General features: G+C 38.3%; 1 protein-coding gene across 7 annotated transcripts in view; it reads left to right on the plus strand.

The window, feature by feature from the left end:
- Window positions 1-27981, plus strand: part of LOC121673342 (USP6 N-terminal-like protein) — a 112416-nt gene that overhangs the window by 64756 nt on the left and 19679 nt on the right. For all 7 annotated transcript variants that reach the window (XM_042046568.1, XM_042046570.1, XM_042046572.1 and 4 more), the window contains 6 exons: window positions 6666-6705; window positions 11446-11526; window positions 19646-19753; window positions 21647-21756; window positions 23942-23990; window positions 25635-25755. In XM_042046568.1, the coding sequence (XP_041902502.1) occupies window positions 6666-6705; window positions 11446-11526; window positions 19646-19753; window positions 21647-21756; window positions 23942-23990; window positions 25635-25755 (509 nt within the window). The remainder of the gene's footprint in view (window positions 1-6665; window positions 6706-11445; window positions 11527-19645; window positions 19754-21646; window positions 21757-23941; window positions 23991-25634; window positions 25756-27981) is intronic.

Raw genomic sequence — 27981 nt, forward strand, 5'->3', positions numbered from 1 at the left:
TTGCTGGAACAATACCATTTTAGTTAATTTATGTTGGAATAAGCTTTGCATAGTGCAGGAATTTTAATGCAGATGAAGCTGCCAACATGCAAACCATGGATCGCTGTTAATTTATGGCGTAAGTGATCTGCACGGGAAGTAACCTTCAAGCGGTACTTCAAAGCAGGAGATATGTGTTTAAGGAGAAAATCCTAGGTGTTTTAGACATTTATCAAATGTAAATTAGAAGCAAGGCATTCTCTTTCATTTTGCCTTTTAGACTCTAGAGAATTTTAAGGTAGCTTAGACTAATTTTTTTCTTTATAAAAACGAGATTCTGAGAAGACATTTTTAACCTCAGTGTTCATTTATGTACAATTAAAGTGATATCAAAAATCACTAGAAATGCTGATGTGCTCAATTAAGCATATTATAGATTTTCTCAAAGGTTTTCTAATTCCAAGCTGGGGAAACTTTGCGTATAGAACATACCTTTTCACTAAAAACACAGGAAAACACATATTTTTAGCATTTGACAGTGAAAACACAGTTCTATGTTTTTTTTCTATGAATTTCTTGATAATTTTTCATAGTGGCAGTAAAAATTTTACAGCAAAGTCATCTTCTCCCATGCAGCAGAGTACTTTACTAAAAAGTCACCATTTTGAGATTTAGTTGATTTTGATAAAACTTTTGATTTTATTTTATCTCATCTCTGAGTGTGCATTGCTTGAGACTCTCTGGACAGGAGCTACATGTTCATAGCACTGTGCTGTGCAAATTGGCAGCGACATCCACAGAATCCACAAATAATAATTGCAAATAAAACCTAGTCACAAAATCACATGTGGTCCAACCTTTTGCCAGCATTAAATTCTTTCTTGCAGCATGTTTCCTGGTAATTATATTGTGGAATATCACATTGGCTTATCCCATATGTTAATTAATTGCTTTGGCTTGCTTATGAATTTTAATAAAACTTCTGAAAGCTGTTTTTTAATCTGCTGTAGTCACTACCCCCATACTGTGCAGAGGTTGTTTGGTGAAAATTCCAAGTGGATGATTACAGTAGCAGAGCTCCAATTATTTTGAGAGAGAGACTCAATGAAATTTGTGAGTTTGTAAGTAAATTGTGAAGTACAAAGAAGGAAGCGAGCCACAGAATTTTGTATGTGAAAACCAACAGCTTTCTTACCTTCTCCTTAATATTTTCAGAAATCTTTCTCATATATTATTGGCTTTGAAAATAACACTTTTGCTTTAATTTCCTTTCAAAAACTGGAAAATTAAAGCAATATTCATAGTCAGGATTCCTCTGAAAATTATGTTGAAGGTGTGATTCTGTTGCAAAGCGTTGTTGTACACATCCATAATACCACATATTGCCCAGACAGCTTTATGTGCCATGTATCAGACACTGAGGGGGAGGCAGACCTAATACAACGCCTTGTTGTGTGTTTATTGCTGTAGAATTGGTTTCCCAGTGTGAATATACTCATTTTTTTGTGTCTAGTAAAGCCATAGATTCCTACAACTCACTCCTGACAAATCACACAACTTAAAACTGTACCTATTTGGGAAGATTTTACTTTTTCCTAATACATCTGAATACTGTAATGGTGGAAGTTGTTACTCAGCAATCTGAGTTTCTTGAGTTTCATGTTGTACAGCAAGACAACTCCATTTTTACTAAAGCTCTTTGTGTTCAGACCTGTCAAGTGAATTCTTCCCCTCATACCTTACCTGTGCATGATCACTCTTAAGAATTTATTTCACATCAGTTTTGGTTTTGACTTTTATACCTTACTAATGTCTGTGGATGTTTCACTCAAAAATTTCTTGATCATGAAAGCTTCAAAATGATACAAATGACTGGTTCTTAATTTTTTTTTTTTATATTGCCTTTAAAGTAAGTCTCCTGGGTAATAGCAAGTATGTTTTCCTCATGGATTAAAAAACAGTGCATCACAAATGACAAGCTGAATGCACAGCATTTGTTTCTTTATGGTTAACTCAGTGAGACCATGAAGATCAGTGTTCTGCAAAAAACTTATCCTATGTTATATTTAAAATGTGACACCAGATATGATTTCAAAATACTTTTCATTTAAAATGAAACTCTGTGCAGTGGTACAAGGTGATGCTATTGCACTTAGAGTACTTTGAGGAGAGCATGAGAAAATTACTGAGGATAGTGTGAGAAAACTTTTTGCATAGGCACTGCTTTACAGGTTTTATGAAGATTAAACTTTTTTAGTGGTTGTTTTACACTGAGTTCAGTAATACAGAAATATTGAATGTAATTGACTTTTTTACTAGATGACTTGTGTATATCACAGTTATTCCCACAAATGTTTCCTAATAATGAGCCTCAAAGTTCTTCACAGTGCTCTGGCCAGTTGTGTCTGGGTTAGACAGACTAGAGCCAAGTAGAGAGGATTTTTAAGCAAGTGCTGTGTTCTGAAATAGAAATTGAGAAATAAAAGTACCGTGTAGCAAAAGATTTTGAACATTACAATTCTTTGGGTAATTAAGCTTTGTAGTATTTCTGGTCTTCTTGTGGTCAATTTTTGTCACTTATTTTTTTCCCAGTGAAAATTTGGTTGTCAGGCCTTGTCCAGCTTGTGACTATGAAGAAATTAATCGATCCTCTGGAATTCAGAATTCTGGGGTGATTGGTATACCAAGGTTACTGATCATTGCACTAAATACCTTCCACCCTCAACTGAAGCTGCAAAGGACAGAGGAGGCTTTACATTTCTTAAACTTAAGCCGAACTAGAAACAGGAAAATTCGGTGATTTGAATCAGCAGGGAACATACTTGGGATTTAAATACAAATGTAGGAAAGGAATAAGAGTGTCTAATACAAGAAAGTCTTTCCTTGTGTTTGTATTGAAAAAATACATCGAAGTGCTGTTTAAAGATGACTGATTTAAACAGCAGCAGTGGGTAGGGGACTGTAAGCTTGTTAAGTCTTAGACTTTTCAATTTATTTCAACTACCACTGTTACTCTGGGAGGCTAATTACAACACATACTGTAATGGTCAAAGCCATAGATCTGCATATTTAATGTTCTGAAGTGACAGATATTTATGCATTTGACATAGTTTCTTTTTTTAAGTTTTCTTGAAACATTCACAAAAACCTGTGTTAGTCATTGTAGTAGGTTTAAAGATGTAAGATCCATTCATCCCTTACAATGCAATAAAAAAAGGCATTTTCAATCAAGTCCAATAAATGAACTCTTGTGTCTTTGAACTTGGAGACCTTTTCACCAGAAAGTGGAAGTAGTTCAGCCTGAAAGATGGGAAGATGGCTTTGGGCTGGTGCTGCAGATCACCACCAATGAGGACCAAGGGTGGATATCAAGTTCCAGTCAAACCTTGGAATCCAGTATTCACTTTCTTCTAGTGAGAGATCTTTGAGGAGCCTCCTAGTAGAATGACTATCAGGCAGCTTACCGCAGTTGTGATTTGATCTTGCAGTGTTTTGCAGCTCCTAGACGTGTGGACAGTATCTTCAGTCCTCTCTCTTAGTGCTCGATCTCCAGAGCCGCTTGGCAGTGACAGGCAGAGCCCTGAGCTGCTGTTGGGATCCTGTATGGCTGCAGCTGGGAGCTCTTGTCTTGATGGCAAGGCACAGGCCAGGTGTGGTGATTCTTAATTCCTGGCTCATTCAACAGCTGACTTTACCTAGTTCAGATTTTACTTTAGTGCAGACAGCAGAGTGTTAAGATCTTTTTTCTGCTAAGTGAGACCTTATATTCATGACTTCAGTTAAAAGCATCCCTGTGACTCCTCTTTTGGATATCCAGGATTGTATGGTTCCAAGCTAATGATGTTAATCACTTCTGTTCTCTCTGTATCCCCTAAATGCATATTACTTGAGCTATTAAAGGAAAACAGTCGTCTTAGGGCAGGATATGGCTATATTATGTTAATATTGTTTACTACTTCCCATTATTATTTGGTGAAGTATGCAGATAAACACCATGGAGAAATGCAAGTTTACATATACTGGGAATGGTTGGAGAAGATTAATTTTTAAAAGAAATAATTAAGGTGTAACAATATTAGATTGGCTGGGCTGGGAAAGGAAGGGGAAGATGCATCATTATAAAGAAAAAATAGAAGGTACAATAAAGTAACAGATTCGTAGACATCAATTGATTTTGTGTCTGTTCCTACCTAATAATAAAAAAGCCTCTTAAGATTCTTCTGCATAGAAAACACGTACACTAAATGGAGCTGTATTTATTTAAAATACCTTAGGGGCTTGAGAGAGTTTGTGTGCCTGCTCTTCCTCTTCTTCAATCCTTGCAGGGTAGATTTTAATATTTACACATATGAGTATATGGGCATAGTTGGTGCCATCTCGTTAGTGGAGAGGGAGATCTCCAGGAACAACTGCGTGTCCAGCGAGTTACTGAGCAGCCCAGGGCCATTCATTTGGCTTCTGAGCTGTTTGCCTGGTGCTCAGCATCATCTTGGGGAATAAAAACATGGGGCTGCCTTAATGTGCTGCTGTGGAATTTCAGTGTAGCTCTGTCGTATTAGAGCAGAGCTGTACAGCTCAAAAAATAACGAGCAATGTGGGCATAAATTTGATGTTGGATTAATTTAGTGTCTGCTTCCCAGGACGTGAGGGCTGCCTTTTCCTGCTCAGGAGGTTCAGCCTGCCTTTTCTTTGTGCATTGATGGTAACTCCCAAAATTAGCAGTGAGCAATTGCTTAATAAATCACTAAAACTCCTTCTCCCTTTGTGAAAAATAGGATTTGATTAATCTTTCATGTGATCAGCTTCCATGCCAGTGTGCAGATAAGCTGTCAAGTGGTACCAGTTCAGCAGAGGAGCTGCTGTGGCCAGTATGAGTCTGCAGGGATGCGGAGCTGTCAGATCCTTGCCTTTCACGCTGCAGGCAGCACTGGAGGAAAAAGGGTTTGTTGTGTGCACAGCCAGCTGCTGGTGTGACCTCGTAGGGCTGTGAAGAATGAGGCTGCTGTGGGAGGCTCGTGGAGGGTAGGCAGGGCCTGCAACTGTCACTAAAGAATTGGAAATTTTAAGTGATGTGAGAAGGCCTAGCAGTCTTTGTACATCAAACCAGACAGCAACCACCCCAAGCAGATTGTATTAAACTGAATTTTTTCTTCCCCTTTGCTTTTTCTTTCCGCTTCAAATAAGCTGAATTTCTAGGTGACATTTGGCATACAAAGAGCCTGCTTTCAGTTACTTGATTTAGTTATATGAGACTGTGCACAATACTGTAATTTTGTTAACATTTACAAATAGCACTGACTAGAGGTCATTTCTAGTGTGTTAGATGTTGATCAGGAGTTTTTTTGATTTTGATGTTGTTCACCAAGAGAACTTTCAGGTATTAGTTAAGTGCTTCTAAATGAAGGAATTACGGTTTTTGCAGTGCTGCTCAAAAGCAACAGTCTTTTGGTTTTAAAATTAATTTCTGGGCTGTGGACTGGAAACTTTGACTTGTGTTTGGTCTCTGTGAAGGTGTTGATGGGAGCAAGTTTTTCCATTGGATTAGGTGGTTCAAATGTATTTCTTTATTCTGTATTTTTTATTCAAATATAACTTCTGAATCTGAAACAGCATCTTATAAATGAAATGAGATTGAATACAATTCAAGCACTTTGCATCAGAGTGTTGTTACACTGACTGAAGCATTAACTTCTGTAGCCTTCCCCAAGGTCACCCTTGCACAGAGTGGATGCAGGTCTAAAATACTGGGGTTTAATGGCCTCGCTATAAAAAGCTGTAATGATGTAGGTATGAGGGTTTTTTTCATAATACCAAGACTCAGTAGGAATTTTAAAAAGCATTTCCAGTGTTTCCTGTGTTGTAGTCCCTTTTAAACATGGTTTTATTGGGTGTGTTATTTTAGCAGACCTCTGTAGCAGAAGGGAGTTGCTTCTTACAGTCGAGCTGCTGTGTTTTCAGAAGCTGCAGGGGAAGGCAGGCTCACTTGGCATCAAGATGGTCCAGTTACTTTTGAGAGGAAAAACACAAATTTCTTTGATAAGAAAAACAGAGGTCGCAGAATGAAACGAAGGTAATGGAAAGTCTGATGATCTATCTGGTCAAAGGTTGCTTTTCAAGCTTTCAGTTCCTAAACTGCCTTTTAGGCTTAGGGTAAGAAGTAAAAAGACTTTAAATTTTAGTATTAATTAGGTACCTAGTAACAAAACAGATTTTTGTTTTTTTTTCTGCTACTTCTTCCTGGTTACTTAGAGTGAGTTTTGTAGTTTTGAGAAAATGTGAGTTAGCTCTCCTAAGTCAAGCAAAGTCTCGGAGCCTTTCCTTGAGCACAGTGGTAAAGGAGGAAGTACTTTTTTTTTTTTTTAAATTTGTAAATCAGCTAACAATAGTATGGTCAAATAAAACAAAAATCGTTTGGATTTCAGTTCAGTAATACAGCAGAGGTGCTTTTACAGAAGAAAAAAAAAGTTTTCTTAAGCTATGCAATGTTTTTTGTAAGTTATGCAACTACTTTGATTTAAAATCCTAGTTCTGTACTTAAAAATATTAGTTCTTCTTTACAGTTCAAAATTCTTGTTCACTTGTTAGTACAAATTGCTGCTGTAAATGGTGACTTGTAAGAACCTATGCAGAAATGATTTTGTGCCAAGATTAACCAAGACTAATATAAACTTTATCTTTGTTTTCAGTCCAGAGGAGCTTCCTGTCCATGATGCGGTGATAGAAAAGGTAAGTCCACTGTCCTCCGGCTTTTGTTACTGGGAAGTAAACATTTACAGATTTACAGCTTTTAACAATATAAATCATTGTGAAATGAGTTGGTGAATCGTTTTAGTGATTTGCATTTCCAAAGAAGCACATTCTAAGTCCCCTAAGAGCTGTATCCTTGAGGCCACAGTAACTCGCCCACAGATCCCTTGGGGCCCACTCATTCTTACATTTGCTCCTGTCAATGAGATGTGAATATTCCTTGCCCATCATATGACCTAGTGAAGGAAATGGAGCTACTTAAGAGCTCACAGCCGGCTCTGCCCTGAAAGAGTGAGAGCTGTGGTCCTGTGCCAGGAGCTGCCATCAGCTGTGCTGGGGGATGGATGGATGATGTGAGCGAGGTGGTGGCACTGGCACTGAGGTGTGCACTGCTGTCCTGAGGAGCGTGGGGTGCTTTGCTGCTTTGGGAAATGGTGACAAGTATCCTGCTGCCACTACAGTGTGGTGACCTCCCTTGTAATGCTGAGTTGCTGAGCAGGGTGTGTTCTGGACATGCAGGTCCTGCTGGCAGCTGGAGCATGTCCTAGTCCAAAAATCCTGCTGCTGCTGGAGGGTACTGGAGAAGTAGTTTGACAACTGATGTGTTGGGAATGTGGAAAGCAATAAAAATAATGGGGAACTGAATTTCTGCCTGTCTGGGCCTAGTTACTGTTGGTATTTCCCCTTGGTCAGTTGGGTCTGTTGCTTTCTCCAAGACCAAATCAGATCAGAAAACTCAAGATAAAATATTTAAAGCTGTAAGTTTAAGTTAGCCCTCTTGGGTGCATAAATCAGTAGAATACATGGAAAAAGGATGGAATGACTTATTCCAAGGCAGCTCAGCTCCTTGAGTGTTAAGAGCAGCAGTGCTTTGGAAAATTAATTATTTTGAGCTTCATTTATATACTGAAGCTAGTAAGAGATGCTTACTCTAAAAGAATAGAACTTGTAAGTCTCTTTTGTTTTGCCTTGGTTCATGTGTGGTTTTGCATACACAGCCTGAAATAGTTGCATTTTCCTGCCATGTTTCATTACATTTAATAACACAGTGAGTGTATGTATAATTTCATTTCCATCAGAAGGACACAGCAGGGGGGTGAGTCTCTCAGCAGAAATATTAGGCAGCTTGCAGCTACTATGGTAAATGTATTTTGAAGCTCTGATTCACTGTGGCTTTGTAGTTAGCCTTAAATTATTGGTGGAAATAGTGTCTCAGTTCTCTGTCCCAAATTTTGTTTGTGCTGTCTCAAAGTGTCAGCATAGAAACTGTATTTATGGAGTCAGTGTTAAATTACAAGTCTAGTGTGTTTTTATAATCATCCAGTGATGCTCCTGCATGAGACTCCTGGTTACACTCCTGATGGTATCCTGACCTCTGCTGGTCTGGGCTTTATCTGGCTTCTGTCAGCAGGGTTTGAATCTTTGCAGTTTTCGAGATTACCATTCATAAGGATTACTGTGTTATGTTAATGCAGGCTAAGATTATGAGCTTTTGGTACAATGGCTTTTGAAGTCGCTTACTTGGCAGAAGTATTTATGCTTTCCTTTTGCCTTGTGAATTTTAAAAAATATTCCTAACTCAAGTTTTCATTTCATTTGCAACTTATGTAGAAGGTTGATATCCTTGTGAATTTGGAGTCTGGTCTTCAGATAAAAACAAACTTATGCTGGAATTGGCTGGGATTTCTGTGTGTTTTTGTGTGTGTGTATTTTTGGTCATAATACCTTTACTGTGCATTAATAGTTATAATTAAGGATTTTGGTGCTTCATTACTTTGCTGCACATTTGATGCCTTAAATGTATCAAATCAGTGTCCTTCGTTATGAACTACTTAACCTTTAGATGAATCATACAGCACATCTCAGCTAAAACAAGGGGAGGAAAGATTTTCTGGAGGAAAGGAGTCAGAGAACTGACCTCAGGAAATCTGGAGTCTGTGTCTGACTCTGATTTTGAAGGTCTATGAAATGTCTCTAAGTCATTTTCAGTTTGTTAAGTTTTGTAATTTGATTTGATTTGGTTTACTTGATCATAAATTCTCTGGGGGACAGTGTAGCATGTTCTGGTTTTTTCTGAAGCTTCTGCTGAAGCACGCTTTAAGCCTCAGCCCCTGGCACACGTGCTCTCTGGGAAGGTGGAGTGCTGCACACGAGAGGGATGCTTGCCAACTATTTTTGCTTTCACTAGTGCATTGTTTACTGACATGAGTAGGAAACCAACTCTGCTTCAATTAGGGATTCTGTTACTCTCAATGGCAAAAATGCTTCAAAGTGTAAAATGTACTCAGAAGACAGATAAATGGATTTTTTTTTTTTTTTTTTGGTGACATCTACATGGAACTTGTCTGAAGGAGCAGCAGCAGCGTACATCTGCTCTGCAATGAGCTGCCTCAGATCTGTCTGTGTTTTCAGTGTTGTACCTGTTAGACATGAAAGTGAACATAATTCAGGCAGGGAAAGAAGTAGCTAAAAGTTTTCAACAACTGAACACAGAAATAATTGCTATTTTGACTACAGTAGCATCACTTGAGAACGGGGATAAATTGACACAAAGACATAAAAGCTTGAACAAACATACAATTGAAGTGAGCTTCTGACTCAAAAGACCAAAAATCGTGAAAGCAGATCAAACATACAAACAAAAAGACTATGGAAACAGAAAGGGTTTTATTTTTCTTACCAATTATCTGAAGAACTTGTTGAGGGCAGAGACCTTTCCTGACTTCCTGTTATTCCTGCAGTCTAAACTGTGCCTAGACGAACAGCTGCTTTAAGAGATGTTGAAAATGCTGATTCCTTAAAGGGGTTGCAAGTGTGAAGGAGAATCAGAAACAGTGTTGTGATATCTGGGAAGCAATAGTTTTTCTAGTCTTCCCCTCTAACATAACTCCTAAGAGACATCTTTTAAATTTTTTTTTAAAAGGCAAGTATTTGAGATAATACCTCAGTACAGCCAGAACCTGAACAGGAATGTGGGCAGTTGATTGCAACATGAGTAGTTAGATAAGGTTGAAAGAGTAGAGGCACTTCTTTTCCCCGTAACATTTTTATACTTGTGTCAGGCTTATATCATTTGAATTTAAACAAAAATAACTTGAAAGCCCAAACCAACTTATTTCCTGGATGTTTTGTGGACCTATCATAGTTGGGGTGGACCTAAACATCATGAAGTTATACTTCTGCTAATGCAAGGCTTTGGGATCCTGGATTAAAGAGGTTCAGGAAGTTAAAGAAGCCCACTTTGTTACATTGATAGCTGAGAAAGAATGAACAAATTCTGATGGGGAAAAGCTAGAACTAAAATTAGGATTCTGTTGGGACAGTAAGTAGTAATTTTCTTTTATATTTTCCCCCAACATTTTGGATGCAATTGACTTTATAAATACTTAATGAAAGTATTAATAACTTTTCAGTATCCTGCGGAGCTTTAAAATTAAACTTTTACATTGTTACGAGATTGAATCACTAGCCATGTGAATATCCTTCCTGTCTTTATTAATCCCTGGATTTGAAGTTGGAGGTAAGGGGGCTGTCCTTTACAATAAAACTAAATTCTTCCTTGTATTCAGCTTTGAAGAGAAAGCAATAGCCACGCACGTACATTTTTCTGCTTTAACCTTTCCAGTCTGGATCTTCCACTCCAAAGCTTTATGAGAGAGTTGAAGTAGTCTCATTAAAAAATTTAAAAACACACAGCTAACTATTAACTTTGCAGTATAATCAGAGACACTTTCCAAAATGTAAAACTGAGCTGTAAAAATAATTGCAAAAAGTCATCATTGGAGCTAACAAAATACAGATTTTTTACCATGTCGTGCCAAAGCACCTTGAAATTCTGTGCACTAAGATGGCTGATTCCAAGTTGTTGTTTGGTTCCCAAATTTGAGAAGTTGATAGCAACTGTTGCATATTTTTATAGACAGAAGGGCAATCTCTAAGGTAGTAGCTGTACTTGCTAGACTACTTAATGTAACTACTTATTTTGAGAAGATGGGGTTTGTTTTGGTTTGATTCTCATTCTATCACCTTGTTACTGAAATATTCTTGTCAGTAATAAAATTTGAGCAAATAGATCTTCAGAAGAAATCCTGATGTTAAATTACCTGGTAATTCAGGTGAAAATATGCCAAGGAGGAGAATTGTGGCAAGGATTTCTAGCTTTTAATGTCTAGAATTAAAGCTTATTCCCATTTCTGCTCCTGCAGTGTCACTCTTGCATGCACTTCTTTTTGTTCCTTTTTAACTTTGTGCCTTTTAAGAAGGGATGTTTTGTGTGATCATCAGCAAACAGAAGCTAATTATGTTTAGGGCAAGTCTGGGTAAAGAAGATAATTTCAGAGACAACTAACTTTTAAGTAGCTTGCAGCAGAAATTATTTGCCTGATTACTGAGTATGAAGACAAATTGAAGTTTTTTTTTTTTTTTTTTTAACCCGCCCAATGTATAAAGAAGAAACTTCTAGAAATCTTGTCCTCTTAACTTCCTCCTACGAAATACATTTCTTCCATAGTGCTGAAAATAAGAGTTTCTGCTTGGTTTTTGGTTGGCTGGTTTTTTGGATGTCTTAAATGAACTGGTGTTACTCTTTGCTGTTCTCAGATGACTGAATAAAAAGTTCATAATGCTCTGTTAAACTTTTTCTTGTTATTTTGAGAAAAACATAAATAACTTTAAATGCATTCATTTTGGAGATATTAAAATTTTCTAATTTCTTTTCAGCAAAAGCACCTTGAAATTGAAAGGACTACAAAATGGCTTAAGATGTTGAAAAGCTGGGAAAAATACAAGAATAGTGAAAAGGTAAAATTCTGCATGCCTTTGTCATTGGCTGTCACTTCTGAAAGAATGTATACCCTGAAATTAGATTGCCTGTGTTTGATAGCTGAAAGAAACCCAAACCCCACACTGAAAGAATAAGGTTTTTTGTTCTTCCAAAATGCAATAATACCTAATAACCCAAGAGGAATTACCCAAAAAAATTGGTGCTCAAAAGAGAGGAATTTTGTTCAGTGTGTTCATGTGTGCAAAGTAATCTGTAGACAGAGTGGGTTATGTCAGGTGTGCCATTAAGTGCTAAGTACTTTTACTTGTTTTAAAAGCTAGGTAGGGACTTCCATGTGAACAGTTTATTTGCTGGAATTGTAGTCTTGGTCATCTTAAAATTACGGAAGAATTTTGGCTGGAAAAACCTTTCTGGAGAGGCTGTATTCCCAACACTGGGTTCTGGGGGGGGTTTCATAGCTGGTCTTGTGGCTGATCGGTGGATAATGCACAGAATCCCAAATTCAGATTCCTTCTTCTCTTCAACACAGCTTAAGACTTGCATTTTCTTTTGCGGGTACTTTTGATGCTGCTGATCCACCTGTACTGTGCAGAGGAGCAAGGACAGCTGTTACACATCCCAGGTTCCTGCCTGGATGACTGGCCTGGAATGTCACCTTACTGGCCTTCTGCTTAAGTAAATGATCTGTGTAAAGTTGAGACCTTTGAAGAGAGATATTGAGACCAGAATACTTGTTAGCCTGATGAGCAGAGAGCTGAGATGCTACAAGGAAAGTAGAGGGAGAAATTTACTTGGCATGTCCCCTGCTCATCCTGTCTGCTCACTACCTGCATTTTTTAGACTGGTGGCTGTATCTTGCACTTTGCTTTTGTTAAAAACCAAAGCCAGTGGTTGATCTCTTTCAGGGTATAGCTCAGAATCTAGAAAGTCCACTTCCTCGAAATATGATGTGAATGCATGAAAAATAATTATTTGTTCTCAAAGTTTTTCTTACTATCCTACTTTCTGTCCTGCCATTTTCTCTGGGAGGAGAAACCAGGGGTCTTAACACTTGTGACTTTGTTTTCTTAATGTGGCAGTAAGGAGATTTTAAGATCAAATATGTTCCCAAGTCAAAGGGACAATAAAAAAACCTCTGTAACAGCTACTTTGCAAAGAGAGTGTTAAATATGACCTTTCAGGTAACACAATAACCACGTGTCATCTAAGCAGCAGTGGTTGTACTCTTCAGCCATTGGTGACATCAGTCCATGAGACACTGACTTAAATAAATAAGCCTCCCTTCACCAGGCATGCGGAAGATGTAGCAGATCAGCTGAGCAGAAAGAGTTTCAGTTCATGTAACAAATTATACGCTGAACTATAAATAGTGGCTGAAATAATTCAATATGTTCATAAAGGGATGAACTTTGCTTGAGGCTAGGAAAAATTTTCACTCATTGTTGAACTCTGGTGGAGCACATGAGATTTAAAAAACAAGGGTGTTTTCCTTATTCTCTCTCACATCTTATGTGGTAAGTGAACCAGAACATACAGAGTAAAGAATCAGCTGCCTCCTCCTCCTGAGCATCCAGTGGAATGCAGACATTATTTGTCACTTCTCTTTATGGAAAACCTGCCCATGTTCTTAAAGACAGTTTTTATCTGGAAGTGTGTTGGAAGAATGCACCAGCTTTCCATGCTCACATTCTTGAAGCATGGAAGGAGTAGTTGCAGGAATAGTTCATGACTCTTGTGTTCTGTCTTCACTTGACTGGATAAAGTGGTTAATGCTAGAAGAACAAATGGCTAAAGAAAATGAACAGTCTGTGTGTTACAAGACTCACTTCACCTGACACTGCCATGATTTCTGTGCAGTCAGGCTGCTCCTGAAATCAGTATTCTTTAGAAACAGCACTGAAGGGAACATTGCAGCAACAACAACAGTAATAATGTTGTAGGATTATAGATTATAATTGTAGTGATGGCTTGGTTTTGGAAAATGGCATATTTGAGATACGCTTGTGCTCTTAGATAGGAAGGGAGACTCAGAGAAAGTGATGGTCTCAGGTATACAACAGGTATGTACAAAATACAGGGCTTTGGACAGGCTGTTTGTGTGAGCCTTCATAATATACAGCTAAGGGAACTTTGCCTTGAAGGAATCTGTTCATACTGTACACATATTGTAAATGAATCCATATATTTGATTCCATTATCCCAAACTGTCAAATGTTTAATTGAAAACTACAGTTTTCATTCAGTACTCTTGCAGGCCTGCCTATAGGCTGCTTCTCAACTTTTTTCTTCTGTCATAACTTCACAAAGAGAATTAATGAGAAAACATTAACACACTGGTGGTGTGTGTGTGCATTTGAGATGCTTCAGTTTACATCTTCTCCTGATCTTCACTGTTGAAGAATATCTCAAGAAAGAGATGAAGCCTCTGGGAACTTCACACTGTTTTCCGGTTAGAATGCTTGTGCTTAAACCTTCTAAAAAAGAGGGGGTGGGGAATAGAGATTAGGAATGTATACCATGAGGAACTGGGAAAAGATGGAAGAATTGTCATATTGAGACCAGAAATATGCCAGGCTCTGCCATGTTTGAGTAATAGTTTAGAGGTAGTGAAACACGCCATAATAAAGTGAGCCCATGTACAGCTCTATAACAATGTAGAATCACAGAATGATAGAATGGTCTGAGGTGGAAGGGACCTTAATGATCATTGAGTTCCAGCCACCTGCCATACACAAAGGACACCTTCCACTAGACTCTGTTCCTCAGAGCCCCATCCAGCCTGGCCTTGAACACTTCCAGGGATGGGGCAGCCACAGCTTCTCTGGGCAACCTGTGCCAGGGTCTCACCACCCTCACAGGGAAGAATTTCTTCCTTACATAGGATGCCCTTGATGTCCCTGGCCAGATTGAGTCTCACCAGGGTTTTAGCTCTCTAACCTGCTTCCTGGCGGCTTGAACGGTCTCTCTGTATTCCTCCAAACTGCCTGTCCTTGCTTCCCCCCCGTAGGCTTCCTTTTTCTGTTTGAGATTGTCCAGGAGCTGCTGTTCATTCATAAAGGCCTCCTGATGCTTTTGTCTGACTTGCTCTTTGTGTATAAAACTCCTTGATTCCTGTGTGGTTATTTAGGCATCTCTTTCAGTGGAGTTGTCATGGTTCTTATAGATACCACTCTGAAGTGTGTAACTGCCCTTGTGTCTTTGCATGATTGATACTTGTCAAAACAAAGCTTTCATCTCCCCATCAGTTATTTCTTATGCAGGAAGTGGCACAGAGCAGCAAAGTTTGTGTTTCAGTGTGGTCCTTCTCTAGTTTATGCTTTTATTTCCTATTTGTATTCTACTGCTTAGTGGTTCAGGGTACAATCAACCATCCACAGATAGTAAATCTTTCCTGGCTTAGTATGATCATAACTTTCAGGAAAGATTAAATAAAACTGTTACATGCTGTATTCCCATTTGAGTATTTCCACCAAAGTATTTCTGTCTTTCCCTGTTTGCCTTCATCTATCTGTGATTGAAGTTGCCTAAATTGAAGGGGAAAGGAAGAAGAGAAACAATCAGGGTGGCTGCCATTTCCAGCTGTTCTGGCTGTGTTCACACACAGTATAATAATCAAGTCTCCAGGTCGTTTGGAATCTGAACACAGAGCCTTAATGAAGAACCCTCTTTGCATTCCTGAGATTTTTGAATGAGATGGAACAACTCCTCTATTTGCACTTTTTCTTGTTTTATGCAACCCACAGAAGCGGAAGAACCTCTAAAGGCAGCAGGCTTTATAAACAGATTTTCTTTTCATTATAAATATACTTTCTTGTGAGACTTCAGATTTTAATTCTTATGCTTCTCATCACTGATTCTTTTTGAGGTGGCAGAGTCCCTCTGCTACTTGTGCAGCTCTTCCTGACGCAGCTGAGAAAGTTTTATTTTCAAGAAAACCAGCTTTATATCTTGCAGGAGCAATGATGCCAGTTGCCACTCTTCAGGCCAGTGCTGTGTGACAGTGGCCTCATTTCTTGTCCAGAAACCAGTTGGGTTATGAGGTGGAGATATTGGGGCTGGACAAAGGGAGGGGAGGCTGTATGTTTTCCAGGTGTTTTTTGCATGTTGGACATTATGGACCTCATTGAGACTATACTAATTTCTTTTTGTCTTCTTGCTTTACAAGGGTTTTAGTTAATTCTGTATATTCAGTGTATTTAGAGGTCCAATTTGTTTTTGCATGAGAAGCTCCTTTGAATTCCTGGGTGATAGGGCCTCATTTAGTGTCAGTTTCTCCTACCTACTTCAGGATCAACAATATTACTAATAATTGCAAGAGTTTGACTGCTGTCCTTGGCTGAATATCAGCTTAGATGTGATACAGAACTTAAACCTGTATTTTTATGTATATTTATATATTTTGTTTTGAGCTATTACCTTAAGGAAGCTTTAATTTTAAATAATTCGTTAAAAATTAACTCAGTATTTCATCTTCCCTGAAGCAGATGAAAAAAGTAACCTCCTGAATTTTCTATTTTCTGTTTTAATTATTAATCCAGAGATAGCAGAAAAGTAGATGAGAGCTCTGCAAGTGTATAGACCCAACCAGCATTTCTCAGCAGATTTTTAACCTGGTATTACATAAGGATATAAAAGACAGCAGAGGGCACTAGAATGGTACTTATGGTAAAGACATTCAGCTAGCTAATAATCAGTTTGTTCATTTATCTTTTCTTTAACTGTTTGGTGACTGAATGATTATCAGAAATTAATTTTGCAGTGAAGTGTGTGTGGGTTCCCTCCCACAGTCCCCAAGATGCAGCACAGCCGTGTCGTTTTCGCAAAGCTGCAGCATTGCACAGGGTCACTGAAAGGTTGGGGTTGGAAGGGGCCTCTGAGGTCACCTGGTCCAGCCTCCTGCTCGAGCAGGGCCACCTCCAGCTGCCCAGGACCATGTCCTGATGGCTTTTGAGTATGTCCAAGGTTGGAGACACCACAGCCTGACGGGATGACCTGTGCCAGTGCTCCATCACCCTCAGAGTGAAAAAATCTTTCCTGAAGTTCAGAGGGAATCTCCAGTGTTTCAGTTTATGCCCGTTCCCTCTGGTTGTGTCACTGGGTACCACTGAACAGAGCCTGGCTCTGTCCTTTTTACACCCTTCCTTCATCGTTATGCAAAAGACAAATTGATAAGATCCCCCTGAGCCTTCTCTGCTCCTGGCTGAACAGTCCCAGCCCTCTCAGCCTCTCCTCATGGCAGAGATGGTCTCATCATCTCTGTAGCCCTTTGCAGTGTGTCCATGTCCGTCTCGTGTTGAGGAGCCCACAACTGGACTCACCAGTGCTGAGTACAGGGAAAGGATCACCTCCCTCAACATGCTGGGAATACTTTTGTCTGATGCAGCCCAGGATACCATTGGTCATCTTTGCTTCAAGGGCACTGCACTGGCTGCTGCTCAACTTGGTGTCCACCAGGACTCCCAGGTCCTTTTCTTCTGAGCTGCTTTCCAGCTGGCGACCCCTAGAATGTTCTGGTGTCTGGGGCTGTTCCTTCCCAGGTGCAGGACTTTGAACCTCTCCTTGTTGAACTCTGTGAGGCTCCTGGCAGCCCATTTCTTCAGCTTGTTGACATCACTCTGGATGGCAGCACAACCCTCTTGGTGTATCAGCCACTCCTCTTAGTTTTCCATTGTGTATGAAATTTTTCACACTTGTTTCCATGTTCTTCTTTGTGCAGTGGAACCTGTGCCATGACTGAGTGACATTTCTCTCCTCTGTATCAGATAGTGAAAGTTTTCGGTCTAGTGTTCTGCTGAGTCTGTAGGCAGGATCTAGTAATGACTTGGGATGACTGAGAGCTTTCCTCTGCCTCAATAAAAGAATAGTTGGAACAGCAGAGTCAGCTGAACACAGATCTAAAATAGTTTGCAAGAAGCTGTGAATGTTATTTGGGTTTATTCTGTCAGGTGGTGCCTCTCTGTCCTTTCTGCTCTTTTAAAAGTTATATTTGCAACTCATTTTTCAAACTTTTCTGTGAAAAGCACTTCCATAGTTCTGTGTCTCAGTTTTTACTTCCTCCTTTAAGGGCTCTTCTAGCATTTGGCTGTTTCAATCTAGGCAGTGCAGGAGATGGGAAAATTGTAAATGCCAAGGACTCCTCTGAAACTGGAGGTTCTTCTCCTTCAGTTTTATTTTCCAAAAAGCCCCTGAACATCTTCACACTTTGGATGGATGGTTTGAATTGTTTTAATTCTGTTTGAATAAGAAGCTATTATTATAAAAGCTTATTTCTGGCCTTTTGTATCCACCTGACCTTCTCTCAAAATACTAATTTATTCAACAGTAGTCTTGAGAGTTTATTCTTCAACCAGTTGTCTTCATTAATAATCTTTTGCTCTTGGAGACATTTGCAAATGAGTTAAAAAATTATAATTAGCTGAAAAAGTGTTTGTTGTGAAGGTGCTCTGTTGCTGTACATGGGTCTGAGGAATAAATAGTACTACCCATCACTGAGGACATAGATCACTGCGTTTTTTTCCCCTAGTTTTCCTCCAGATTTCCAGAAAAGATCCTGCAAATTTGGCTCATTTTGCTTTCCAGTAGACAGGCTAATCTCTTCCTAGGATGACTCCACTGCAGTTGGGGATGTCTGGCTTTCAAAAGACTTGAATTATTTCCCACAAACAGTTACCTTTGTGTCTGGGTTGACACACACTGGAATTCTGTGACCTGAGCTCAGGGTATCCATCTGTAGAGAAGGCTGCTTTGGAGCTCTGTATGTTCTTCTTCACCTTCACAGAAGAAACTGCACTGGCCCAGCTGTGCTCGCACTACAAGTGTTGCTGATTTAGCATTCTTAGTATTAAGGCAGCAAATTTTTCTTTATGAAACACAACATTTTTTTTGTGGACAGTCTTCAGGATGGCTGCTGTATTTTATACAAGTTTATAATTTTCATTTGAAAAAGGAGCAAGGGAAGAAACTCATAACCTTACTTGTGCAAGAGTTACAGATTCTGCAATCCAGACACAAATCCTTGCTGGAATTAAAGACACCTTTAAAGAGCCAATATATTCCAAATGGCAGGAGGTTTGGAAATATACTGCAAAGAGGGGTTCATTAATTTTCCAAAACTGGAGATGTGAAATACGTGAAAAGAAGAAAAATCCTGTCTTTGAGGAGGACATTGCTTTTGAAATATTTCTTACTGCAAGCATAACTTTTTTATAAAAATGTTTAAAGGAAGTGGTAGCTTTTTCAACTGAGATTTTTAAGGTCTGACTTTCATTGTAGGATAAACATGAAGGAAAAATTGGAGAGCAATTGTGTGTGGTTTGTTCTCTTTTGAATCTAATTGTCTCCCTGTGTAATCATTAAAATAATGGTAAAAACATAACTTCAGAAGGATTCATTTTCTTTGCCAGGGTTGCCTTTTTTATTTCCCTTGTCTTAGGTATGTCTCCAAAAGATGGTAACACCTTTTTGTGTTTTTTGTTGGTTTTTTTTGGAAATGTTTTAATATGCATGTAGGAGACTGATTATTAGTTTAGAAATAGAGTCTGAGATCTGTTAGCTTTAGAAATGGCACATTCTGATTTTTTGTGATCTCACAGTTTGTCTCCTTGCATAACATACATTTCAGCACTCTGTTGCAGTTTTACAAGAATTCAAAAATCAGTTCTGCATTTGGTTTTTTACTGATAATTTTTAAAGCTTTGTGATTTTGCTGCTTGCCTTTTGCTATTTCTATTTATAGACCATAATTACAGTGAGTTATTTGTGGCTTACCCTGAAATAGTGTTGCTAGGAATCTGATTTTTGGGATCTAAATCACAAAATTTGCTCGGCAAAGGTGATACAATTTTGACAGACCTTCCTACATGCAAAAGTCCTGACTTGAAAACGCCACCTGGGAAGGTTTGGCCTGTGTATCCATTTTGTCCCTGTGCCTCTGGATTCCGTCAAGAGGTCCCAAATGGCATTGCTGGACATGTTCCTCAAAACACATTGGAACACTTCGTCACCAGCAGGTCATCCCTTTCTTAGGGCAGTTGGTGTAATTGCATTTTTCTCTTTAGCATGTTGTGCATCACTATTCCTTTTATTCAGAGCATTGTGAATTGTGCTGCATTTTCATCTTCTTTTCTCTTTTTGCAGTTTCATAGGAGAATTTATAAAGGGATCCCACTGCAGTTCAGAGGGCAAGTCTGGTCTTTGCTGCTTGATGTTCCTAAGATGAAAGAAGAAATGAAAGACTTCTATAATGTGAGTTTGTAGAATTTCTACTTAATTAAAAAATACCAGATACTAAAACTACAGGCTTTATTAAGACTTTGCTGTTATGCAGTGTTAAAAAAATAAATTAGAAATTACATTGCACTCTATTGCTTGTTTCAGCTAGGAAAAAGGCTGTGTATTCAAAAGCTGAGCTGAGACTGAGTGTGAATAGATGAGGAATCTTATGGAAGAAGATTGGTGTTGGGATTGGTGTTATCTAAATTTTGGTGTCTGTTACCTTCCTCATATTTCTCACTCTTTAGTCTAACAGGCTGCTCTTTCAGACTATTATATTTTTTGTAAATTCCTCAGTAAGAGTAGTGGGAGATCCAAAGTAAAACAGAGTTAATGCTGATTAATGTCGTTGCAGGGAAGAATGCCAAGTAAAACTAGAAGCATTTAAAAATAGGTGAAATAATCTTCAGAAATTATTAGTGTCATCTAATGCTCAATACAAAACAAAGACGTGTTTGTAGTTCAGATACAGAAGTAGAAAGAGTTTCTTCCATCATTATCTGATTTATTTGCGATATACTCATCTTGCTGCTCTCTATTTTCCTGTTTCCTGAAATTATATTAACACTGCTCACTGCAAATGTCACAAACTGCACACCCTAAATTTAGAAGAATAATACACATTTGTTGTAGGTCAAATACCTTCTTTCAGTTCTCTTTGCAGGGGAAAGACAAGTTCTTAACCTTCTGTCCTTCCTGTTTCTCAAATTTTCGGTACCTTTCTGTTCTCTCACACGTGAAGCTGCCACGACTGCAAGGGCTCAGGGTGCTTCTTTTCCTATATTCCATCAAACCATAGGTGTTTAAAAAACAGAAATTTTCCTTTTGCTGCCTTTCTGGTCTGTCTGGGGGGGACAGATCATTCTGGGTGTTTAGTTTAAATTATATTGAAAGGTGCACATAGCTGAGATGTGGTTAGTGTTGGTTCAGTGACTTACAAGTAATTCCTCATGTGCCTAAAGCTTCTGGTTGTGTTCAAACAGACTTGATGCATGTTACTGTTCCCTGTTTGATCCCTTTGTTATTACTCTTTTTGTCTTTACTCTTCTTTTTTTGCAACCAGAGTCTGTAGAGTTTTGCCTTTTGTGGTATTCTCTGATAGTCAGAAGTAATGTTCTGAAAATACCATATTGAATCCAGAGGCTTGCAAACTCAACTTTTACGGACAGAAGTGAGAATAAATGAATGAGTGTCAAGAGAAAATCATTTTAAGTGCAAAAAATAAGGTGTCAGTCTAAACCTGTGCAGGCTTCATAAGTATTCAGTTACAAAAATGGATTTAATTATAAAACACTAAAGCAAGTGCTAAAGTAGACGTACTCTACAGCTAAATTAGATTAGAACAGAAAAACAGAGGAAATTACTATAGAAATGTCCATTATCTGTACTTAGGTAATAAATGGCAGCTATGTAGCTGTTACTTCTGCTAGAGAAAATGACAGGAAAAGTATGAAAACCACACTAAATCACTTGCTTAAAGTCTAGTCTAGAGCACTTGGCATCTCAAGTTCTTGTTCCTGAGTAGCAAAATTAATTTTCTGTCTTTCTCTAGTGCTGTGCCTGCTTGAGAAATGGCAATAAGAAATTCGAAATGCTGAAACAACCTTAAATATGGGCAGTGAAAAATTGTGTTATGGGATTGGTCTTTCTACATCTTTTCTCTGTGGCTGCTTCTGAGTCACAGAATTTGTACATGTATAAGCTTATTTTGGGAGTTAAAACCGTTAATCTCATGAGTTGCTATTCTGTATTGTTTTAAATCGCGTGATGGCAATTACTTTAATATAGCTGTACAGTCAAGCAGATTTCTGCTATTTTAGAGTTCACAACTTTAAACTTAAATTCTGTTCTTTACCGTGTTCCCAGAAATTGAAGTGTCAAGCACGAGGGTCGTCGCCAGATATCCGGCAAATTGACCTTGATGTAAACCGGACGTACAGAGACCACATCATGTTTCGGGACAGATACGGTGTAAAGTAAGTAAACTTTCACCTTCCCAGAGATTTTAGACTTTCTTTGGATTTCGTGTTCTTCTTCTCCCAGTGTCTGATTCAGAACCAAATAAAGCAGTATTTTTGTATGTGAGCATTTAATTATTTAGAACTGTAGGCCGTAATGCTTTTGAATTTCTTCAGAATGTTTTGTTATTTTTTGCTGCCACTAGATGAGGAATATTAGGCAGCTGTCATCTTTAAAAATGCTTAATAGTGAAAAAAGTGGGGATACAAACATCAGTATTGTTGCTTGTTTGCAGCATCAGCACCCTGCTGAGAAGAAGAGGGTATTTTTCCCCTTCTGTTTCTGTATTAGTTCAGGTTTTAATCTCCTTTTCTTGCCAAGGCAGATTTTATGGTAGTCTGCTGTTCTCAAAAAGCAGTACTCAGAGCTGTGGACTTCGATGTGATAATAAAAGTAACATTTTCTTCCATTGTTATTCTAGATGTTTTGTGGAAAAATTCTAAATCGGGGAATTTCTGTGATGGCTGTAAGGAAGGAGCACAGAGCGGAGATTCCCAAGCTGAGACTATTCATGCAGCCAGTGCAGTTCAGATCCATTTGTGCAGGGCTGTCAGTGCCTGTGCTGCTCAGGCCTCTCTTTGTTCTGTGCACACATTTTAGATGTCAGCAGAAGCTCGTTGCCTCATCAGTTTGGGGTTAACACAAACAGAGCCATCTCCCGTCCCTGTGGCTGTTGTAACCATGCCCTCAGAGTCCACAGGAAAGCCTTTGGCTGCCTAAAGCAATTTCACACTTGGAATAGATCTCAGAATTACTGTACATATATTATGCATTTCCAGCAATGCCTCAATGAAAAATTCAGAAATCATTTCACATAGCAGTGAAATAAAGTCCCCTGGGTAAGTCAATAGCTTGTTTGACTTTTAAGCAGACTGTATGTCTTTGAAGGGTCGTTCTTTTACAGGTCTTTAGTGCTACCATCAAGTGTAAATAATACTAAAATCACCATTACTCTGTGTATGTAACTGTGAATGAGATAGAGCTCCTATGCTCAGTTTCATATGGTCATCTGAGGGTACAGGAGGTTCCTATGTACATTGGGGACCTGTTAGTTTGTCCTTGTAAAATGAGGCTCAGCTTAATGGCTAGTACCTTCTTTGGTTACTGAAGAATGGCTAAACTTCAATTCTGCAAGAGGGTAAACCAAAATGCCATAATGTAGATGTTTGGTAAAATTCTCCAAGTATAAATCCTCTTCCCAAAAGAAAATAAGCAGCTTCTGGTTTATGCTGTTTTTTAGCCTGCTAGTACATCTTTCCATTCATTGATTAGTAACAGGAAGAAAATTTCTCTGGATAGAAAAAGGACAATGTGAAAAACTCAGCTTGTAGATGAAAGTAGGTGTTCAGGTATCCAGATTCTCTCCTGAACAGGTGACAAAAAGTAGCTGTGAGTTTAAAAGTTGATTATGAGAGCTCTCCACCATTACTTTCATATACCACTTGGAAAGATCAGAGTTGTGCTGGTTGGTTTGTTGTTGTTTGGGGTTTTTTGTCTGGCTACCTTCACAGGTTAGACTGTTTTACAGAAAGCGAAGGACCTCTACAAAGCTCTTGGTAATTCTGAAGTATCCAGAGATCAACAGAGGGCTGAGCACAAGATGCTGAGCCAGAGTTAATATTGTTTGTCTTCAGTTCGACAGTAGCAGTCACTAGAGCAGACTCTAATTTTGGTGCCAAGATTAAGACACCTTTGTGGCTGCTTTGTGTATTTCACATCTTCACTTCTACATCTCTGTTTGGAATCAGTAACAGCTGTTAGTGTTCTGCAAGCACAGAAATCAGGTTTAGGGCGTTTAAATTTTGGCATTCACAATAAATCAGTGTTTGAAATGTCACCCATGCAATGATTCACTTTACCTGTCTGTAAAAATGATGATGTGCCATCACTCTCTTCTAAAGTATTATTGATACTTTTTGAAACATTTCAACATGTAAAACATCTTAAAGGTGCTAATTATGAAATTGGCTTGAAATCAGAAGCACTTATCATTGTGAAGTGTGGTTTATCCTGGTCTTTAGTACTAGACAGGTTAAATTGGGAAAACGTGTTTCCAAAATCCAGTTCACTACTTCTATGTTTTTCTGTTTTTACAAAAGATAATACTATAATTTTTTTCATTTTCTGCTCTTATTTCTTCAGGCAACAATCTTTGTTCCATGTTTTAGCTGCATATTCCATATATAATACGGTAAGTTGTGTTCCTTCACAGTTAAATCTGGTTCTCTGAATGTGCTGTAAGATAACTTGCATTGCTTTTTCCCTAAAAAACCAACAGACATTTCAGAGACCTTTGGAGGTACACAGAAATAAATGATTTGTTGATGTGTTTTGAGCTGAAGTTAAAATGAAGCATCTCAGGAGTTTTATTGGACAGACTGAACTGTGCTTACAATTTGGCTGAAGCCAAGGATTGTGTCTAATTAAAATAATGAATTTGTGTTGTGCTGGAGTGTTATGTGACTGATATTTCCCCCCATTATTTTATCTGCCTCCCTTTCATTTGAATGATGGGGAGAAAAATACTGCAGAAAGATGCATGTTGGAGTCCACAGGTGTGTTTCATAACCTGAAAGGTTCTAAAAATTTGAAATTAGTTTAAAAGGTTGCATCTTCTTTACATAAGCCCTTTGTCTTGGCTGCAGTCCTGGATGGGGATTTATTAGAGTGGGCTTTCCAGACTATTTCATAAGGGTTAGAAGCTTATGTATTTTGCAATGTCTTTTGGCTGTATGCTAAAAATAGAAGAAAAAGAAACGCCATCGTGTCCACGTTTAACTGTGGTTTTAATGCACTGTCCCCTCATTCCTTGGGCCCATTTTGAGCATTTCTGTGTATCTTCCATTTTGTATCCATTAGCAACTCTCTAGAAGTCAATATAAAATATATTAGCTTTAGAAGAGGAAAGAGAAATTAAGCAGTTATTTGAATTAAATACTGGTTTGTTTGGATTTTTTCAAAATCCAAACCTTTCTGTCTGGCCTTTTATGCCTTCTATAAAACACTGGGCTTGTATTTTCAAGTTGCATGAATAATTATGTTTAAAATCAATCATTAAACTGTAATGATGAGAATATTATAGTGAAGTTTTTATTTCGCACTTCTGTTGTTGTATTTTTCCTCTTAATGTGTAGCAGTTCTAATGCTTTGGTTTTATCCCTAGAGCAAAGTTGTGCTAAGAATTTGGAAACCTGAAAAAACTTACTCAACAATTAAGTAATTTTCCATACATATACTTTATTGATGGGGTTATCTGAACAGCTGAATGATAGTGACAGCTGGTTCCTGCCATAAAATTCAAAATTAATAGCGGAGGAAGTACTCAAGTTCAGTTTTGGACAATAAATTTTTTCTTTGGGTTTATTAGAGTTGCTTGCTATTGGGCTGCTAAACTTGAGCGAGTTTATAATTACAGGTCACTCTTGAAAAATCCTGCGGTTATCAGATGGTGCCCTGACTGTAAACCAGAACAAAGCCAGATACTCTCACCCTCCACAGAACCCCCCAAATCACAGCTAAATGAGAAACGCATCCATTGGACAATAAGATGATACAGTAACTTGAAAATATTAGTATTGACAAAGGATTTTGTTCATCAGTAGTGAGTTCTAATGAGCAATCAATACTTCCAAGTTATTTTTCAGTTGGAGGGTTGTGCATCATCCCTTCTACCTGCCAATAGTTTTAATGTTTAAATATGAAGTGTGTTTGGTGGGAAGCTTTGCCATCAGGACAGGCATCATCTTTCCTCCAGTACCCCAAGGAAAAGCTAAAAGCTTATGGCTATGAGGCTTTTGTTTCCAGCATTTTAATATTTCCACTGTATGGTTTTCAGGAAGTTGGATACTGTCAGGGAATGAGCCAGATCACAGCTTTGCTCCTGATGTACATGAATGAAGAAGATGCCTTCTGGGCCTTGGTGAAACTTCTCTCTGGTCCAAAGCACGCTATGCATGGTATGGAGTTTCATGTCAGTATATTTAGGTTTCAGCCTGTCCTATTTAAGCTGTAAATTATTTGAAAATGGAACTATGCTGTTCTGATTGGTCAAAAATAAGACATAATGGGAGTTTTATACTTGAGGGAGGTATTGCATGTTACTGGAGCTCTCATCCGTAAGAGTAAGTAATGGTTTTTATATGTGATATCTTTCAAATAGTTCTTAATGAAAATCAGATGGTTTCCTCTTCTCTTATTCTCTCAGGGAATGTAACCAATTGAAAGCTGGTTATGTAGACATCTATATAGTAATAAAATAGTAGTGGAAACCTAATAGAGAATGTGTTAAATAATATTGCAGCTGTGCTATCATTTGGCAGGACAGGAATCTGCAGTAAAAAATGGACTTGTGTCTAGGCATGAACTTCAGGCTTCTCAGTTTTATCTCTGCCTCACACAGAATTTCCTGCTCTCTTGGTAATGTTGTTCTTATGTTATTGGTAGTTCTCTCTTTCCATGCCAGATTTATTATGATCTATGCATATTACATGGCTGTTGGTATGGAGCAAGCCCAGGAATTCCAAAACCTTTGTGATGTTACAGTTGTGGTGATTCACAAAAGCTGTGGTTCTTGGAAGGCTGCAAAAGTAAATGCCATCCAGAACTTGGGGTTTTAGCAAATTTCCAGCAAGCTCTAGCTGCTTTTCCCTGCTGAAGAATTTCTCATTCTGTGATATCTTCCTTCCCAGGCTTTTCAGTGTTCCTGAATGTTCTCCACCCCCAAAACAAAGGGATGGTTTGTTAGTTTGCTGTTTACAGTTCTGCAAAGCTATGAGCACTGGGGAAGGAAAAAAAGTGTTATCTGATGGGAGTGTCATAAATGAAATTTTGAATTCGTCAAATGTCAAAATATTTTCTTAGAGCTTTACACAATAAACACAGACTAAAAGCATCTTGCAAAAAATCTATAGATTTCATAATAATCCAAACCTGTGCAACTGCAACAGTGTAGAATATTGAGCTTCTCAAAGCTCACAGAAAATTCTAGGTGTTTTGGGGGAAGTAAGTCAAAATCAGCTCCCTATTTACCAAATCGTGTGCATGGTAAACAAAGATGTGATGAACAAGAGGGTGAACACAGGCAGATTTGTTGCTTGAGATATTGCAAACCTCTCTCTTTCCCTCCTTCATTCCTATCACACACCTGCCAAGTGACTTGAGAGGGAAGGAGGGAGCTTTGAGTTAGCCCAAGGCTTGATGAGCTCCTCCACAGGGCATATGAACCATCATGCCACAGCTTTATTATACACATTGAAACTGTCTTGGCAGCTCCTGTTAGGCAAGTTTGCATTTATAGATATGCTGATAAAACTTTAATTATAACTCATGTGTTGCCAATTTATCATTTATTAAATGTTGCCAAGTAGTCTAAGGTTCTGCCTTCAACATGTTGGACCAGATAATCTCCAGAAGTCCCATGCAACCTGGATTTCCTGTGATTCTTAGAATGTATCTGTTTTAAATCAGTTTATGTCACTGTGCAGCTGTAAATATCACTGCAGATTGTGGAAAGAAAACTTTAAAACTGAGTTAACTGATGTCATATTACAGTTTGCGCTTTCTGTGTTCTTTGGAGAAACTAGCTTAAAGCACTGTTGGTCAACTCTTTAAAGCTTAAGTAATTTCAATTCCAATTTGCCAATATCTGTGAAGAAAAACTTTTCTAATTGCACTTGATGCCACAGACCATCAGATGGTTCTTTGAAATGGGCATCTCCCTATGGAAATCATGGGAGTGGGCTGAGTAATTCAATTAGAATCATATTGGCAAGATTAGGATGGTTGAAAGCTCCTCCCCACAGACAAGGTTTTTCATGTGTTTTTCACTTTTACCTGTGATATGGCAACCTGGAATACTTTTTGGGTGCAGCCCATTAGCCAGACTAATTTCTAATATAACACCACTTGAAATCAAGAGATGAATTTGGTCTCTGGGGTATTTCATATTGTATGTGAAGTCTCTAAATGATAAAAATACAGACACCTGACCCTGAAAATTACCTGGTTTTTTTGGAAGCTCTTTCCATTGATCTTTTCTACAGTCTTAGAAATTCAGCATAACGAGTTGGTGTATATAAACGTGAAAGAGCAACCTTCCATGGAAAAAGAACCTTTATTGTTACTGTTGATGGCTAATTAGCTTTGATGTAGTCATTCACTGTTTACAGTAAGAAAGAAACCAA

This window comes from Corvus kubaryi, unplaced genomic scaffold (assembly GCF_017639235.1).
Source record: "Corvus kubaryi isolate FWS band 111438036 unplaced genomic scaffold, C.kubaryi_AGA036_p1.0 65361, whole genome shotgun sequence".
Classification (NCBI taxonomy): domain Eukaryota; kingdom Metazoa; phylum Chordata; class Aves; order Passeriformes; family Corvidae; genus Corvus; species Corvus kubaryi.